Source organism: Mandrillus leucophaeus, unplaced genomic scaffold, assembly GCF_000951045.1.
Source record: "Mandrillus leucophaeus isolate KB7577 unplaced genomic scaffold, Mleu.le_1.0 Scaffold25, whole genome shotgun sequence".
Classification (NCBI taxonomy): domain Eukaryota; kingdom Metazoa; phylum Chordata; class Mammalia; order Primates; family Cercopithecidae; genus Mandrillus; species Mandrillus leucophaeus.
In genome coordinates, this window is record NW_012102587.1 from 516,230 (window position 1) to 535,967 (window position 19,738).

The 19,738-nt window shown below is 39.0% G+C and overlaps 1 protein-coding gene across 1 annotated transcript in view; it reads right to left on the minus strand.

Moving 5' to 3' along the window:
• CNTNAP5 (contactin associated protein-like 5) overlaps positions 1 to 19,738 on the minus strand; it is a 951,880-nt gene that overhangs the window by 315,187 nt on the left and 616,955 nt on the right. Inside the window, exon 12 of the mRNA XM_011983413.1 lies at positions 9,615 to 9,734. Within this exon, the coding sequence (XP_011838803.1) occupies positions 9,615 to 9,734 (120 nt within the window). The remainder of the gene's footprint in view (positions 1 to 9,614; positions 9,735 to 19,738) is intronic.

Below are 19,738 nucleotides of genomic sequence, written 5' to 3' on the forward strand. Positions count from 1 at the left end.
TTCCAGCCAAGTTGATACATAAAATTAACCATCACCCCAAGGGCAGATTGTCCCACATTAGAAGCCAATTCTTCTGTTTTATCAACCCAAGCTTCCTATACAGCCAAATTAGGTGTTCATGGATTTCAGTTAGTTACTGTGACCTACTCTTTCACCTTTTCTTTTATATGGGACCCAGTGCCAAGAACTCCTTTGCTTCCTGATGACATCTCACCCATCCTGCAAGATCACCTTATGTGCATTTTCATCCAGAAACCCAAATTCTTAGTCCCTAGTGGACTGCTGGTTGTCTCAAATGCATCTTTCCCTACCCACCCAATTAGATTGATACAGCAAAGGATGATCACCAACTCCTACATCATTGGCTGAAATGCTCTGCATCCATTCCAGGTTTTTATCATCGGATGGAGATATGAAGCCGAGAACTACCTTACGACAAAATAATACATTTTAGCATGTCACAGTTTCTCTTACTTGTTTACTTGTTTCTAAGTTCTTTATAAACTGAGTACCTGTATTAAATCTTGGGGTAGGTCGTTTCCTAAATCTCTTATTCAGTACGTGTTTCTTACATTCATTCTAACTTTAGTGCTATTTAACTCATACTCATAAAGAGTGGTCTTTTCTTGTTCAGGTTGAAATTGATTTAACAAGTCTACACTTCATTCATTTGCATGGTTTGTGAATTCCACTGACAGCCCCTGCCCTCACCACCATCCTTAATTCTTGTGCATTTTAATCACTTTCCCCAGACCTTTTTGGCCAGTCCTTTAAGCAGGTCAATATGGATATCTTCCATTTGCCCCACCAGTTCCACTTTCCGCACATCTCCAGCCTTCTCTGTGCGCAGGAAGGCTGACTAAAAGCATTCTATCAGTATGCACTTCTGCATTCTCGATTCTGGTTGGGTTTCATCAGTGGGGAGCATAGAAAGGAGCCCAGAAGGAGGAACGAGAGACTGAGGTCAAAGTGGTCATTGGATTGAGCTGGCTGCTTCCCACACAGGAGGCCACAGATCTCCAGAGGCACAGCTTCTGAACATGTGCCTTTTTTCCCACTCTGTTAGTATCTCTGTGCTACAGTCCCTACACTATAAATTCCTTTTATATATTCACACCTTTAAGAATAGTCCCTAATTTGAGCAAGCCATATGAGAGATCCACTGCTCTCAAGATATGGGGTCAGTGCTAAGGTCCATGCATGCTGTGAGGGGACATCTTGTTGCTAGCTCTTAAGACTGTTGCTCATCTCTTTTTTTCTTTCTTTTTTTTCAGGGCAAGCTAAATAGTCTCACATGCTCAAGAACTCTCTATGATAAAGCCATTCCTCCTTTTCTGTTCTGTTAAATCTGAGACAGCAGATGTTTGTGCTGGGAAACTCTAGTTCAGATTACAGAGCTTCAACGGCCTTTGCTTGCTGCTGCTCAAGTCAATTTGATCCTTTCTCTTCTATTCAGCCACAGCTTTATGAGATTTTCTGGGTTCTAATCTATTGAGTCAGTTCAGTGGGTTGGTGACTTCCACAAATATGCAGGTTCTAGGGATGCTGGGCCTTTGTTCCTGCTCTTCATTCTGTCTTCCTGGAAATGCTTTCTTGCAGCTCTTCTCTTGACCAGCTTCTACTCCCATTTAGATTTCAGAGGCATTATCTGCTACCCAGTAGCCTTCACACTGCACACCAGGCTAGGTTAGGGTCCCTCCTGTGAGCTCCCACAAGCACTAGACACACCTTGTCATTGTCCTTATACTTTCATTGCTGCTGTGTCATCTCCTTGATTAGTCTGTGAAGAAGACTGAAATCATACCATTAAGGGTTGAATTTTGTCACCAGAAAGATATATTGAAGTCCTAACCCTCAGTACCTATGAATGTAACCTATCTGGAAAGACATTCTTTACAGAAGTAAACAAGTTAAGATGAAGTCATACTCCATTAGGATGGGCGTCACCCAGCATGAAGGGTATCCTTGTAAGAAGAAAATAAATGGACACACAGGCACATGGGAGGAGAAGGCCACGTGACCACATCACATGAAGGCAGCGTAGCAATCTCCAGAAGGCAGAGATTAAAGCACTGAGGCTGCAAGTGAAGGAGTGCCAAGGACTGAGCAAACCTCAAAAGCGAGGAAGTGGCAAGAAAAGATTCACTCTGCATGTTCAGCAGGAAGTGTGGCACTGCAGGTACTTTGATTTTGGATTTCTGGGCTCTAGAACTGTAAGAAAATATTCCTCTGTTTTATAAGTCACCCAGTCTCTGGTTCAAGCATACCTTGTTTTATTGAACTTCACTTTAATGTGCTTCACAGATATTTCATTTAAAAAAAAAAATGAAGGTTTGTGGCAACCCTATGTTGAGCAAGTCTATCGGTACCGTTTTCCAATATCGTGTGTTCATTTCATGTCTCTCTGTTGTATTTTGGTAATTTATGTTTTTTATTATTATTATCATTATTATACTACATTATTGTCATTATTTTATCCCTAGAGCCTGCACATTGGCAAGAGCCACAAATCCACCATTGCAATATCTCAAACTTGTTTATTCTTATTACATCTGCTATGGTGATCTGCGATAAGGGGTCACTAATGTTACTATTGTAATTGTTTTGGGGCATCATGAACTGCACCCATATAAGGCAATGAACTTAATTGACCAATATTGTGTGTTCTGACTGCTCTACTGGCCAATGATTTCTGTCTCTTTCCTTCTCCTTAGGCTTCCCTATTCCCAGAGATGGAACAATATTAAAATTAGGCCAAATAGTAACCCTACGACGACCTCTAAGAATTCATGTGAAAGGAAGAGTGGCACATCTCTCATTTTAAATCAAAAGCTAGAAATGATTAAGCTTAATGAGGAAGGTATGTTGAAAGTATAGACAGACAAAAAGCTAGGCCTCTTGTGCAAGTTAGCCAAGCTGTGAATGCAAAGGAAAAGTTCTTGAAGAAAATTAAAAATGCTACTTCAGTGAACACATGAATGATAAGAAAGCAAAACAGCCTTCTTGGTGATGTGGAGAAAATTTTAGCTGTCTGAATAGAAGATCAAGTCAGGCACAACATTCCCTTAAACCAAAGCCTAACCCAGAGCAAGGCCCTAACTCTCTTCAATTCTATGAAGGCTGAGAGAGGTGAGGAAGCTGCAGAAGAAAAGTTTGAAGCTAGCAGAGGCTGGTTCATGAGGTTTAATTAAAGAAGCCATCTTCATAACATAAAAGCTTAAGGTAAAGCCACAAGTGCTGATGTGGAAGCTGCAGTAAGTTACCCAGAAGGTATAACAAAGATCACTGATGAAAGTGGCTACACTAAGCAGTAGGTGCCATCTAAGACTTTCAGAGGGAGAGAAGAGAAGAGAAGAAAATGCCTATCTTTAAAGCTTCCAAGGATAGGCTGTATCTCTTGATGCAAGTGCTAACGCTCACTTGCCATTCTAAAAATCCTAGGGTCCATAAGAATTATGCTAAATCTACTCTGCCTGTACTCTCTAAATGGAATAATAAAGCCGGGATGGAACCACATTTGTTGACAGCATGGTTTACTGAATATTTTAAGCTCACCATTGAGACCTCCTGTTCATAAACAACAACAGAAAAAGATTTCTTTCAAAATATTACTGCGTACGGACAATGAACCAGGTCACTCAAGAGCTCTGATGGAGATCTACAACGAGGTTAATGTTGTTTTCATGCCTGCTATCACAACATTGACTCTGCAGCCCATGGATCAAGGAGGAATTTTGACTTTTTAGTCTTAAGAAATACAGTTCAAAAGTCTACAAATGCCATAGAGAGTAATTCCTTCTATGTGTCTGGGCAAAGTAAATTGAAGACCTTCTGGAAAGCATTTGCCATTCTAGATCTCATTAAGAACATTCATGATTTATGGGAGAGGCCAAAATATCAAACAGGAGATTGGAAGAAGTTGATTCCTGTCCTCTTTTGAGAAGTTCATTACTTCTGTGGAGGAAGTAACTGCAGATTTGGTGGAAACAGCAAGAGAACTAGAATTAGAAGTGGAACCTGAAGACATGACTGAATTGCTGTATTCTCATGACAAAATTGTAACGGATGAAGAGTTGCTTCTTATGGATGAACAAGTAAAGTGGCTTCTTGAGACGGACTCTACTCTTGGTGAAGAGGCTATAAACATTGTTAAAATGTCAACAAAAGATTTAGAATATTCCACAAGCTTAGTTGCTAAAGCAGTGGCAGAATTTGGAATGACTGACTTTAATTTTGAAAGAAGTTATACTGTGGGTGAAATGCTATCAAACAAAATTACACACTACAGAGAAATCCTTCAAAAAATAGTCAATTATGTGACATGTTTTATTGTAGTCTTATTTTAAGAAATTGCCACAGCCACCCCAACCTTCAGCAATGACCATCCTGATTGGTTAGGAGCCATTAACATCTTTTTCCTCCAACAGTGAAAATGATTGGGTCTCTTAAGCCTCACTGAAGGCTTAGAAGGTTGTTAGCATTTTTTTAGCAGTAAAGTATTTTTTTAATTAAGACAAAGACTTTTGTTTTTATATACTGTTATTGCACAATTAATAGTTTACCATGTAGTGTAAACATAACTTTTATATGAACTTGCGTCAGAGATATTTAAACCAGAGTGACTCCATCTTGAACAGGGACTGGGTAAAATAAGGCTGAGATCTACTGAGCTGCATCCTCAGGAGGTTAAGGCATAATTAGTCACAGGATGAGATAGGAGGTTGGCACAAGATTCTGGTCATAAAGACCTTGCTGATAAAACAGCATGCAGTAAAGAGGTTGGCCAAATACCACCAAAACCAAGATGGTAACAAAACTGACCTCTGGCCATCCTCACTGATCATTATACACTAATAATAATGCCTCAGCATGCTAAGAGACACTCCCCCAACAGCCATGACAGTTTACAAATATCATGGCAACATCAGGAAGCTACCATACGTGGTCTAAAAAGGGGAGAAACCCTCAGTCCTGGGAATTGCTCACCACTTTCCTGGAAAACTCATGATTAACTGTTTAGCATATAATCAATACACAACCATAAAAATGGCCAACCAGCAACCTTTGGGGCTGTTCTGCCTATGGAATAGCTATTCTTTATTCCTTTACTCTCTTAATAAACTTGCTTTAACTTTACTGTATAGACTCTCCCCAAATTCTTTCCTGAGTGAAGTCCAAGAACTTTCTCTTGGGGTCTGGATCAGGACCCCTTTGCAGTAACACTTGGAAACTAGAAAATTCATGTGACTTGCTTTATTATGACACTCATTTTATTGCAGTGGTGTGAAATAAAACCAGTGTTATGTAGTTTGTTACAGAGCCCTAGGAAACAATATAGACACACTATTAAAACTACAGCACTTTCACAGTACCCACAATGCCCAAATTTATATTGAGTAAAATTACGTTGGCTGAACTTTATTGTAAATCACTTTAAAAAACTGTTAAGCGTCTGACAAGTGTGTGTTCCTGCGGAAACTTACTCTTTAACTTCCTTATCCAACACTTCACTCAATTCTCCATCCAAAAATTGTGCTCTCCCCATCTCCCATCTGATAGCCCTGTGGTGAAGCAACTTAGAACATAGTTCCAAGGATGGCACCCTGTCAAAAGTGTGTGGAGGTCCAGATTCAGTCCACTTTATCAATAAGCTTAATCGCCTCCCTTAAGTTAACTTCCCGTCGCAGAGATTATGCCTCTTTACATTAAATGGGACGGTTGCTGATTGAGCATTTGGGGAACTCCCCTCCTGAAGACTGCCCTGTGTGCAGGTTAGATGCACAGACTTACATCTCCCAGGACAGGTTAGGGACTACTATGCTTATAGGAAGGGGGAGCTCACGTTCCCCAGGGTGCACTGTAAGAGAGACAGCTGGGACTCAAATGTACTATTGCTTTCTACAATGGAAACCTGCCCATCTTCAGTCCGATGACATCCATTTGCAAGTATCTGTAGACTTCTCAGAAGAAAAGACTCTCTTCTCTGGAACCTCAAAGAATAGCTCAGAGAATTCTCAATAAGGAAAGACTATGGAAGCCAGAGGACCCAGATCTTAATTTTACAGATGTGGGCCTGGGCCCCAGGCAGTTAACTGAGCTGACAGGCACAAGGTGCAGAAAGAGAGCCTGGTTTTCCTGCCTTCTGATGCTCTGGACTCCCATTCTAGGATGATCCCAGTGTTAAAGATAGCACAAGTTTCCTTCTGTTTCTTCTCTCCCTTCTTCCTGACTCTCTTCCCTGGACTACTGCGTCACACTTTTTATAGTGTCATAAGTCACTCACATTTAACAACATTCAACTTTTAAAATTTTCAAATAGAAAGATGCATATTTGATCATCATTACATGTATGTATCAGAAAATTGTTTTCCATTTAAATATGAGAGTTGTGTAGTTCAGCCGACACAGAGCTTTGCTTTTATTTTATTTTTATTTGTTTATTTGTTTATTTATTTGAGACAGAGTCTCACTCTGTCATCCAGGCTGGAGTGCAGTGGCATGATCTCGGCTCACTGCAATCTCTGCCTCCCAAGTTCATGTGATTCTCCTGCCTCAGCCTCCGAGTAGCTAGGACTATATGCGTGCACCACCATACCTGGCTAATTTTGCATTTTTAGTGGAGATAGGTTTTCACCATGTTGGCCAGGCTGGTCTCGAACTCCTGACCTCAAATGCCTTGGCCTCCCAAGTGTTGGGATTATAGGTGTGAACCGCTATGCCTGGCCTGCTTTTATTTTTGCAGGTATTTTAGAAAACAAAACCAGAAACTTATACATCGTGCAGCTGAATATAACCCAAAAAAAACATATTCAAAAGAAATACCCCACCATGCACACCAAGCTGATCAACTCAGGACACAGTTCAGAGGCTATGATTTCTTTAGGATCACATCAGCAAAACAGTAATCTTTAAATACAAGTACACTATTCACCTTTAGTCATTCTTGGACAAATGATCAAACATAAACCCTGAGAGAAGGCTGTTGGATGGTGAGGAAGAGAGTCTCATGTAAATGAAACCTGTGTATCAATCAGGCTCTCTATGTCCTTGTCCTTGCATTATTTTGAAGAGTTTAACATTTCTAAGCTATATTTATCTTAATTTCAAAATATATTTTAATAGGGAAAATCTATATCACACATTAAAATTAAAATTTATAATTTAAATATATATGTATATTTCTATGTGTTGGTATGTATATATGTAACATATAAGTTCATAGCAAAAACACACAAGCATTCATTTTAAAATGTCTTGAAGAAATTCTGATAATTTAATAACAATGGCAATCTCTGGATTGTGGATTACAGTGGGCTTTAATATTTCCTTCATCCTTTTTTCCCTCAAAATTTCTTCGATTAACCTTGATTACTTTTGTTACAAAATTTTCTAAAAATAAAGCAACACTGTTTAAAAACAAAATATACGTAATACAACGTATCCAATTAACATTTTGGTGATATGGATTATGACTGAACCAGAAGGCTCTGCCTGCTTCCTACGTCTTGACTGTTAGTCACTGAATTTATTACCTTGAGCCAGTCATGAAATCCTCATATTCTCTTTCCTTCTATGTTAGATGGAGATAAAAAATGTCTGCCTCTGATTTTTGTTGTGAGGATGAAAAGAGACAGTATTTGTAAACTCCCAGCTCAATTCCCAGAGAGAGTTGAAGCACAGTAATTGCCGTCCATTATACCACTCCTATTATTACAAGTCACACCTGGCCACTCAGCAGTGGACATTTATCTCTTTTGCCTTATTCTGCAGCCAAATTACTTTCCCTGTTTTTTGGAAAAGTGGACCAGGGACAATTTGCATCAGAATCACTTGAAAAACTCAGTAAACGTGCATTGACTGAATTGGAATTTCTGGGGCTGGGAAATCTGCCTTTTTAGCAAGAGTCCATATGTTAATTACATTTTAAAAATAACCAAGATCCGCTGAGAAGCCTAGTTTTTGACCAGGTTGTTGAACACTATAGGTTACCACAACCATGAAAAGACAACAGGAACACAATTTCTAACTATGTTATAGGGCTTTTGAAGAGCAGCTGCCATACAACCATTTTGGAGAGGTAAAGTATTACGGAAATGCAAGGACATGGCACCCAATTCCAGGTCACCAGCATTTTCTATGCAGAGAGCATGGGACTTTGTATCCAGATAGGCAAATTACTGTGCTTCCTTCCTCACCATTTCTTTCAATAGTTTTCTTGCGTTTCTGCTGGGGATACCCCATGGTAGCATTCCTGACTTCACTGCCTCATGAACAATCGCCACTGTGTCTTACTTTTCGTACCCTCTGTATCCAAAACAGTGTCTGCCTACAGAAAGCACTCCATAAATGTGGTTGCTTTGTTGCCGAAAATCCTGAGGCCTGAGTGCTCAATGAGCCTAAAGAGTCCCCTACCTTCCTGCTTCATTACATGATGCAGCTGGCATCTCTGAAGACCAGTGCTTGAAACAAACAAACAAACAAACAAAAAATGTGTATGTGCCAATTAATGATGTTCACGGTACGAGTGCTTGCATAGCTGGATTTCTTTTTTTCTTTTCTTTTCTTTCTTTTTTTTTTTTTTTTTTTTGAGATGGAGTCTCACCCTCTGGCCAGACTGGAGTGCAGTGGCACGATCTCGGTTCACGGCAACCTCCGCCTCCCGGGTTCAAGTGAGTCTCGTGCCTCAGCCTCAGGAGTAGCTGGGATTACGGTCACACGCCACCGCACTCAGCTACTTTTTGTATTTTTAGTAGAGACGGGGTTTCACCACGTTGGCCAGGATGGTCTTGATCTCCTGACCTCGTGATCTGCCCGCCTCGGCCTCCCAAAGTGCTGGGGTTACAGGCATGAGCCACCGCACCTGGCTGCATAGCTGGATTTTTAAATAATGATTACTTCAAGATTTAGTTTTGTGGAAATATATTTCATGGTAAATTAAGGATCAAATGCCGTTTCTAAGCCCTGTAATGACTGCCTCTTACCCTATCCTTCCGCATTTAAGAAATAGGTTGTAAGCTGTCAAGAGATTTCCAGAGAAAAGTGAAAAGGCTCACCTTTTTGTTTTGTTTCGGTTAGACATCTAAGAACAACCAGTCTGGCTAGCTACTCCAAAACACATGATTGTATTTAATCCTCACAGCTCTGGGGGTAGTCACTATTATTCCCATTTCACTGATAAAGCTCAGAGAGACTGTAGTATTCACCTAAGGGTCATGCATTCCTTGGGGCCAGACTGAAATCAAGCTTCCCAGCGAGTCAGGGCTTCCCATTGATTTGCAGTTTTGTTTGTTTGTTTGCTTGTTTACCTTTTCTTTGTGTTTTTGAGTTGCAAGAGAGAAAATGCCCTTGGAGGCCCTAAAGAAAACCACTGATAATGAATTCTTGCTTCAATGAAACATTATCAAGACCATTAACAAGTTTTCTTTTTTCTGTCTCACGAAAATTAACCCAGCTGCCTATTTGCATTACTCACTAGAATACCATTTCCTCCCCAAAGGAGACCAGTTGGTCTTTCAAGGTTTTATTCACGTAGGTATCCCTCTCCAGTGAATTTCTTTTTGCTTCCTACGGTGAAGTGGAGTGGTTAAGTGTGAGGAGGGCTACTGCAACCTTACCGGTGATATTGCAGTACACCTGGAGAGGTCCCAGTGGGCCGCTGCCATCCGAGTCGATGTAGAAGAAGCCAGCTGTGTTCCCCTGGTGCCTGTACACCTCACAGGATTGCTCGTAGATGGCTGGAAAGACAAAGGCAGCAGAGAGAAAACTTGGCTTGGCTCTGCACATCCCTTTGCAGGAATCAGTAACTCCTCCTTAGATTTACTCTATGTGTATTCATTTTCCTTCTTCTACATCCTTGACTTTTTCCCTAAGCCTTAATACACCAGTATCAGTGTCTTGATACTGATGTTTCACATTCAGATTTTCCATTCATCTCTCTCTCTCTCTCTCTCTCTCTCTCTCTTTTATTATCATTTTGTAGACTGCAGTAGTGCGATCATGGCTTATGACACATTGCAGCCTCACACTTCCAGGCTCAAATGATCTCCCAACTCAGTCTCCCGAGTAGCTGGGAGTATAGGTGTGAGCCACCACCCTGGCTAGTTTTTTAAAAAAATGTTTGTAGAGACGGGGTCTCACTCTGTTATCCACGCTGGTCTTGAACTCCTGGCCTCAAGTGATCCTCCTGCCTCAGTCTCTCAAGCTACTGGGATTATAGGCATGATCCAGCAGGCCCAGCCTTATTTTCCATTCATTTAAATTCATTCATTCCTTTAAAATCAGTGCAGAGGTAATGCCTCTCAAAGTGTGGCCCCTCACCTCTTACATGGCCCTCCTCTTTGCTTATCTCTATGACCTTCCTCCTTGTTCCCACTGTATACTGAGCTTGGATCATCCATATACTATTGTGTCTGTTTCAATGGGTTACAGAACCTGTAAGAGTAGATGTCATATGTCATTTGATGTTGTACCCCAGCATCTAGCAGAGTGCAACAATCACAGCAGGCCCTGAACAAATGTTTGACTCATGAATTAAAAAAATAACTGCTTACATACAGTACGGCTTTTCACTAATGACAGACTTTTTTTTTTTTTTTTTCTCTTGAGTTCGAGTCAGCTCTGTTGCCCAGGCTGGAGTGCAGTGGCTTGATCTTGGCTCACTGCAAACTCTGCCTCCCAGGTTCAAGAGATTCTCCTGCCTCAGCCTCCTGAGTAGCTGGGATTACAGGCACGTGCCACCATTCCCAGCTAATTTTTGTATTTTTAGTAGAGACGGTGTTTCCTCTTATTGGTCAGGCTGGTCTCGAACTCCTGACCTCGTGATCCACCCACCTCGGCCTCCCAAAGTGCTGGGATTACATGTGTGACCCACTGTGCCCGACTGAGACTGTCTTATTTTTACGTACCTAGTACTCAGTATAGTATATAACATGTAGCAAGTGCACAATGAAGTTCAGTTTATTTTGACTTAACTATCATTTACTGAGTTCCTAGTATGTGTCAACAGATGCGGTTGCCACCAGAGGATGGAACCATGGAGAAGGCAATCAGTCTCTACCCCAGAAAGCTTATAGCTTGATGGGCAGCCACAAAAGTCTGCATGCTCAGATAGAGGCAGGTTCAAGTGTCCTGAGATAGGGAACTTTGACCAATCTGCGGTTTGGGAAATATATTTTATTAAGCTAACATGAATAAATCTGTTGGGGTACAAAGGAGACATCTGCTGTCTCATACATGAGAATATAGAATGTTGTCTGATGCTTCAGACAGAATGCTGTAGCTCAGAGCAGCAGGTAGATCTCCAATCATGTCACCCTATGATGCTTTAAACACTTCAGTGGCTCCCAACAGCTTTCAAGATATAGTACCAACTCCTCTCCTGAGCCAGCTCCTGCCCCTTGTGACTGATATCCCATCCCAGGAATAGGAAGCTGCAGTTTGTCATGATCAAATGCGAGGGGTACCTCAAATAATTTATTACCAGGAAAGTTATGAAGTCTGAGAGGGTTTGACTTTTTATAAATGAGAGTGAACTCAAGGTTATCCTTGTTCTCATGGCATTCTCTCCTGCGCTCCTGCAAACTTTCCGCAGCAGGAGGTATGTGGGAGTGCCACAATCTGTGCCCCACATTGTGAGCATAATGTACAGATTATTTTTGTTTGCCTAAACCTGATAACACCCTTGGGTGTTTGTCACAAAGGTGAAAATCAGCTCTTGGCTGTGTTGACCTCCCAACCGCTCCTGCATTTCCAGGATGACAGCGATGTGGAAGGAGCTGCTGTTGTCCCACAAAAGGTAAACACCACTCCACAGCATGTGAGCAGTTGCAGAGTAAACCCTGGAATCAGAATGGGTGGTTTTGTCTCGCGGGGCTCCCTGTGGAAGCGTGGACAAGCTACTTCACCTGTGCTAGGCAACCTCTAAGGTAATTCCCGTGACGGACAGATACTTCCTGGGATTCATGTTCTGCTGATAAAATCATGTCCTCCCTCCAAGTGGGCTGAACTTACTGACTTGCTCTAACAAATAGAATATGATAGTGTGGTAGATATCATTTCCAAGATTAGATTATTAAAAAAAATGACTTCCATCTTGGGTGCTTCTAGATCACTAACTGTGGTAGAAGCCAACTCCCATGTAACAAGGCAGCCCTTGCAAGAAGTCCAAGGGAGTGAGCCTGGAAGTTTCAGCAGTATGCCTTGCGAATGGGCACCAAAGTAAGATCCCCACATCAAGCCTTAAAATGAAAGCAGTCCTGTGGACATCTTTATTGCAGGTGCATGAGAGACCGAGCCAGAACCACCCAGCTAAGCTGCTTACAGACCCAGAGACACTCTGAGATGATAACGTCTGTTGTTTCCAGGTGTTGTTTTAGAATCCTTCATTACAATAGGTAGCTAATCAACTCTCAAAGCATAAATTGTCTCATCAGACTACAGTAACTCAAAACGAGCCTCCCTCATACTGTTGTAGTAAGGATTCAAAGACGTAATCCACCTATGGCACATAGAAAGTGCTTGATTAATATGAGTCTATATTATTAATAGTAGTAGTATTGTTTCATGACTTGTTGCCTCTCCTTTTTTTAATACTATTTTCAATTATTTTTAAAAGTTAAATATAATAACAATTACTTTTTTCTTTCATTCCTTTCTTTCTTTCGGCCTAGAATAACAGTTCTTAAACACTAAAAGAAAATGAAAACAAATGAATTTAACCAGGATTAAAGCAACCTTGAAATTTAATATTTTCTTTTTCACTTTCTTTTTACAGAAAATTTCAAATACAAAGAGCACAGAGAGTAATAAAAGGATCCTGCTAGCATCACAACCAGCTTCAGCAACTCCCAGTATATCGCTCATCTTCCATCATCTATATTCTCAGTGCATCAGTTCTTTGGCTGTATAAAAACAAAGACACATAAAACTCCAAATTTGACTTTAAATCATGACTAAGCCATGATTCTGCAGGCCAGCCATTGAGTCTGGGATTCGCTGGGCAGTCCATGCCTCTGCAGCCAGCTGCTGGGTCAGCTGGGCTGGGTGGTAGTAAGCTGTAGTTCTTTGCTTCGGCCCACGTGACCTCTCACACTCTAGCAGGGAAGTTTACATGGTACAACCTCCCAGAGCAGCAAGAAACCAAGTACTTGTCAGGCCTCTGCTTGCATGATGTTTGCTGATGCCCCATTGCCCAAGGCAAATCACTTGAGCCATCCAAAATTCTCAGGAAAAAATCCCAAGAAGCTAAATGAAATGGAGCAATAGGGTAGACATGGATTTTATCATTGTTTGACTTCACTGAACAGGTCACACTGCATGGGGATGTGAACATAAAATAAATGTTTATTTCACTAAGTCGTTGAGATCTTGCAGTCATTTACCACCTTAGTTAACCTACTGTTCTTGATATACTTGTTCCTTAAATGCTGGCTCAGTAACTGGGAGATCTCTGAGGGCAAAGCCTGGTAACAGCATTGCCATTTATGGACACTGTAAATGAGTTCATAAAATATAAGTACTTTGCCCAAAGACAAACCAGCTGGTAGGTGGTTAATCTAATGCTATCATCCCTTCCTGATTTATTAATGGGAATGCTTTACAAAACTGAAACATCCTTCATCAATTATTTGATTTCCCTAAACTACAATATTATTTGGGAAAAGCGAGTTACATGGTTGATGCTTTCCCTTTAGTTCATCAGTTTCAAAATGCTGAAATGTTTCCCTAGGGTGCCCCGAAAGAACCAATGAAAATATTTTTAGTATTACTAGGAACGTATAGATTTACACATATTTGATATTGAAACAGTAGTTTGACTAGTAGGATGAATCCTACCAAAAAATTTTAAAATATAAAAATAAATTTGATAACCTCATTTTAAACAGTATTGCTATTATATTATGAAACTATTAAACATAGCAAGAAAAAGCTAATAATTATCAACTGAAACAATGATTTATCATAAAAGATAAAATATAAAATGCAAACATTAGATAAAATTCTGCAATATAGCTTAGAGTTGGTAATGAGCTTAAACTCATAATTTAATGCTTTTTAAAAATGATATATTTTCACATATAGACCACTGAAAGTGCAAGAAGCAACCTAATGCACAGATAGTTGTCTCTAAATAAAAGTTCTCACATAAAAGGAACAAAGATTTTACTGAGTCAATTTCTGGACCATGAAAAGTACAGAATGAAAGTGGAATGTCTTGTTTTGCCTAAAAACAAGACTTTTATTAAAGACTGGAATTACCTCAAAATGGTCCAGGAGTCAATTTGATGAGACAATTTGGGCATAAAAAAGAATAGTCACTTTGATTGTTAAATATGTACAATTTATTAGTTTCTATCAATCAATTTATGTATGTATGCATGTATGTATGTATTTATGTATCTATTTATCTACCTACCTAGCATCTGTCTTGTCTCTCTACTCAAGTCCATTGGTCCCCTTTGAAGTTTAATAGAGAATGAAGTCATATTCTGAATATTAGAAAGAATAGAGATCATATCCTGCCTTTCTTGTATAAATGTATTTGGATGCTACTTAACAGTCCATTAAAAAAATCTTTAGAGAATAACCAAACCAGAATCTGCAAAAGAATACTAGAATTTGAAAATCATCCTTTAGTAATGCCCAGTGAGGTAAAGGATTAGACAATGATTGTCAAGGACTGCTAAACCATTAGGTGGAATATTAATGGGATATTTTAGTCTATGGATTCAATTTAAAACACCCGAACTCATGGGTCAATCTTAATGTCATGAAAAGTGATTATCAGACTGCCTCTAATGTGGCACAATAAGACATAACACGATCTAAAACACATTCTTGCCAAAAAAATTGAAGCTAAATGTATTCGAGCCTCAAGATCTAAACACCAATTTACAGAAAGACGCCAACATGCCCAGCCACACTGTTAAGAAGGCAATTAGTTAAATCTAGAATACAGGAATGTTTGACTTAGTGTCTTCAACAAAAATGGCAAAAATGGAGTTGAAATGCAAAAGATATATCAGCCCATCAAACACTATGCCTAGATCTTGTTTAGACCCTAATTCAAACACATTAAAGAAAAGATGAGAAAGGAAGGAAGGAAGGAAGGAAGGAAGGAAGGAAGGAAGGAAGGAAGGAAGGAAGGAAGGAAAGAAGGAAGGGAGGGAGGGAGGGAGGGAGGGGAGATGTTTTAAGATAACCACAACAATTATAGATCAGATTTTATAACAGATTATATTAAATATTTCTAATTTTGATAGGTACAATAATGGCAGTGTGATTATGTTCTAAAAGATGAGTTGTCCTGTGTTAGAGTTATTCACTATAAATACTGTAGTTGTAGTAAAATTATATGTCCACAATTTGTTTTCAAGATGTTCCATCAGCTGGGCACAGTGGTTCACACCTGTAATTCCAACATTTTGGGATGCTGAGGTGGGACAATCACTTGAGGCTGAGAGCTTGAGACCAGCCTGAGCAACATAATTAGATCTCTGTTTCTACGAAAAATTTAAAATCAGCTGGGTGCAGTGGCTTGTACCTGTAGTCTCTGCTACCCAGGAAAGCTGAAGCAGAAGAATAGCCTGAGCCCAAGAGTTTGAGGCTGCAGTGAGCTATGATTATGCCATTCACTCCAGCCTGAGTGACACAGTAAGATCCTGTCTCAGTTGAAAAAATAAATAGATAAATACATAAATAAATACATAAATAAATAAACTGTTGCATCAAACAAGTGAGGATGGGATAGTAGAAAAAAAAATGGGAGAATATTGATAACTGTTGAGCCTGAGTGAAGAATACATGTAGGACAATTACATGATATTATCTTTCTTCTTTTTTTTTTTTTTTTTTGACGGAGTCTTGCTCTGTCACCAGACTGGAGTGCAGTGGCATGATCGCAGCTCACTACAACCTCCGACTCACTGGTTCAAGCTATTCTCCTGCCTCAGCCTCCCGAGTGGTTGGGATTACAGGCACACGCCACTATGCCCAGCTAATTTTTGTATTTTTCACAGAGATGGGGGTTTCACCATGTTGGCTAGGCTGGTCTCGAACTCCTGACCTCGTGATCCGCCCACCTCTGCTTCCCAAAGTGCTGGGATTACAGGTGTGAGCCACCGCGCCCGGCTGATTTTATCTAAGTATCTTCTGGATTCTTCTGACTTGCTGTAATATGGGATATTGAGCTACCAATCTGGTTACAGTTGTCTCCCCAAAGCATCTCCTTAAGCTGGATATTCCTTTTAAAACTGGCCTTTTTCACGAAACATAATTCCCTTGAAATCCATTCAAGCTTTGCGATGTCTCAGTTGTCAATTCCAGTTTCACTGCTGAGTAGTATTCCATAATATGGACATACTACAATTTAATAATTAATCCATTGAAGAACATTTGGGTTGTTTCCGTTTTAAGCTATTTCAGTTGTAGCATTTTAAAATTCTAGAAGGTTGGTTTTTTTCCTTTAAATATTATTTTCTCTAATAGCATGTGATGCTTGACTCATTGATGCAAAATTTCATTCATGTCTCTGAGAATATTAATCCTATTATAGTGCCTTTGATCCTTTCTTTGCTCTGTATAGGCTGTTCCCTTGAGGCTGTGCTTGTTTGGTTAGTTGCTTTAATTGGTGTGTGTTTTGTTTTGGTCTCCATCTTATATTTCATGTGATACTGCTTTCTGGGATGTTCTCTCATATTTGACAGTGGTCCCTGAAATACTACTTGGTATTTCTAAATGAATGTCTGTGGTTTGCCTTCCATGGACTTTAATGTAGGCTTATCTGGTTGAAGAATTTTGTGAGAAATGCTCATGTTAGTATCTTTTGTCTTTCTCTTGGTCTTGTTAGAGTCTATGATTTAGAGGATGTATGCTTGGCTGCTGAATATCTGGGAGCTGAAGAGAAGAAGGCCAGGTCTTAGCATTCTCTTTATATAAATGTTTTCATACGGTACCCCAGTTTCCATATGGTATAACCTCCTTCAACCATACAAGTTTTCTCCCAGTTTTAGGAATTCTGTTTTCTCCAAAAGAACAACTTCTAGTCTTCTCTCTCAGTGGTGAGGGAGCAAGCACCAAGTGTCCACCATTGGAAAGAAGATTGATAATCTTGCTACTTTTAACACAGATGTGAATTTACTCTTCCTGTATTTATCTTACCTTCACCTTCGTTTGCAAAGGTGGCTGATGATTCCTATTTTTGTGCCTTTGGGGGGTTTTGTAATGTGGATTTGTTTGTTTCTTGGATTTCACTACATGTAAATTAAGATTCAGCATTTTAATTATGTTAATCTGTTACCTGTTACCATTCGTCTACTCACTTTCTGCTTTCTGCATTTTCTTGCCCTTTTCTCCTGTGTTTTTTGCGTCTCTCTCTCTCTCTGAGTGGTGGTGGTGTTTTTTGGCGGGGGGCGGGGGGTTGTGTGTGTGCCCTGTATTTGTCTTCTTTTGTCATGCCATTGTGTTGGATTTGAGTTGTGTCAATTTAAGCCAAACTAGAACTACATTTACCAGAATTCCTTTCCTTGCATAGTTTCTGGTCAGCATATCCCACAATAGACATTTTGCATGAGATGTGGCAGGTGCAAGAGCATAGCACAGACATTGATTCCATGCGTGTAAGGTCAATGAAGGGCATGAGGTGCTACTGTAGATCACACACATCATTGCTCATCTTCTGATACATGTTACTAGTGTGTGGCAGCCACACCAGCTGCTACTCCAGATGGGCGACCTTCTCCTTCAGTTTCCCTAATTTCTAGCCAGGTGAATTCTCAGTCTCCTATGAGAACCCCATTACTGAAGCTGCTGTTTTGGAGATGGTAAAAGGCAAAGAGTTCCTCTGATTTGCTGCTGACTTACAGAGCCATTTAAAAAAACAAACAAACAAACAAACAAAAAACACATTTACTATTCTTCATGAGGAGTGTAAGGAAGTTAAACACACATGTGCAATTCACCAACTCTTCCAGGAAGTACAAACATACACGTTTGTTTATTAAATTATTCTGCCTACCCTGCTTGCCTAACACATTGTGGAACAAATACTCCACACACAGTTATTGAGAATGCACTTGTTTTTCACTAACTCTAAGGTAAGCTCTGAGGAAATTGCATGCAAAAAAAAAGACATGGTTCTAAATCTCAAGTAATTCAGGGTCTTAAACTTACCAAAATTAATCTCAATCTAGACACAAAATGTAAATTGACATGTTCCGATAAAAAAAAAAAAAAAAAAAAGAAAAGAAAAAGTATTTAAAGAGCTCCCCCAACCCATGAGCTTGAGGCTGCAAGTAACCACATTTTTGCCATTGCATTCCAGTCTGGAAGCCTGGGTCACAGAGTACACAGAGTAAGTAATACTCCATCTCCAAAAAAAAAAAGGAAGCTCCCTCAGATAATAGAGTAAGATGATAATATTGTGAGATTAAATGGTTTCTCAAATGAACCTTTTAAAGAACAAATCATCTCACTGGTACTTCTATTTCTCCAAAGTACAGAAAAAGAAAGATATATTCTCATCTTCCACATTTGTTAGGTAAAGTAAATGCAAAGCTGATCCTTAACTTGACAAACATCATAAAGAAAGAAAAAATTATGGAATCACTCATGAATATCGATCACAAAATTTTAAATATAGGATCAGCAAACAGAACCAAATAACATATTTTAAAATTGCATAATGGCCAAGGGAACGTTTAATCCAAAAAATCAAGAGAGGTTCAATATTTAAAAATTTCTCTAAATATTTAAATAAATAATTCACAACTATAGATAGTTGTTGATAAAGGCAACTCAGATCAGTAGAAAAACAAAAAACAATTACATGTGGTATTGAGATAATTGGGAAACTATATGGAAAAAGATTAAATTAAATCCACTCCTCATACTACAGACCGGGATCAAATTTTAATTGAGTCAGAGATTTAATTGAAAATAGAATACATACATGTACTAGAGGAAAACAAGGCTGAATTTCTATATAAATTAGAAGCAGCAAAAGTACTACTAAGAATGATTTAAAATCCAGAAGCAATAAAAGAAAATATAGATGAATTTCCTAATATTCAAAATAAATTAAAAAAAATAAACAACCTTTTTGAATGGCAAAATATATAATAAACAAAAAAAGGGCAAATGGACAAACTGGGAAAAATTATAATTTGCATCACAAAGCACTAACATTTCTAATATATTTTTACAAGTTAAAAACAAAGACAAAATAGGTAACAACCTATAGGAATATATGCTCATGATATGAGTGGACACTTACAGAAAAATAAATGCAAATAAATCTAAAACACATAAAAGATGTCTGTCGTTACTTATAGAAAAATAAGTGCTAATGAAAATGAGAATATTAGTTTATATTATAGGAGAAAGACCTTTTCCATAGCAGGCTTAGCAGTGGAGTATTGTCAATCTTTTGGATCATTGCTAATTTGATATGTGAAAAATTGGATCTCAGTGGCATTTTCTTTAGCATTTATTTTTTTCCTATAAGCAAGGTCAGACAAATTTTTATGTGTTTTAGATTTATTTGCATTTATTTTTCTATTGAGTGTTCACTCATATCATGAGCATATATAATCTATTGGATCATTGCTAATTTTACATATATACATATATATATATATTGTCCATTTGCCCTTTTATTTATGTATATATGTATGACTAAGAGGGAATGCAAAAATCATACAAATCCTAAATGTGGAATTCAGTATATCTAGCAAAATTACAG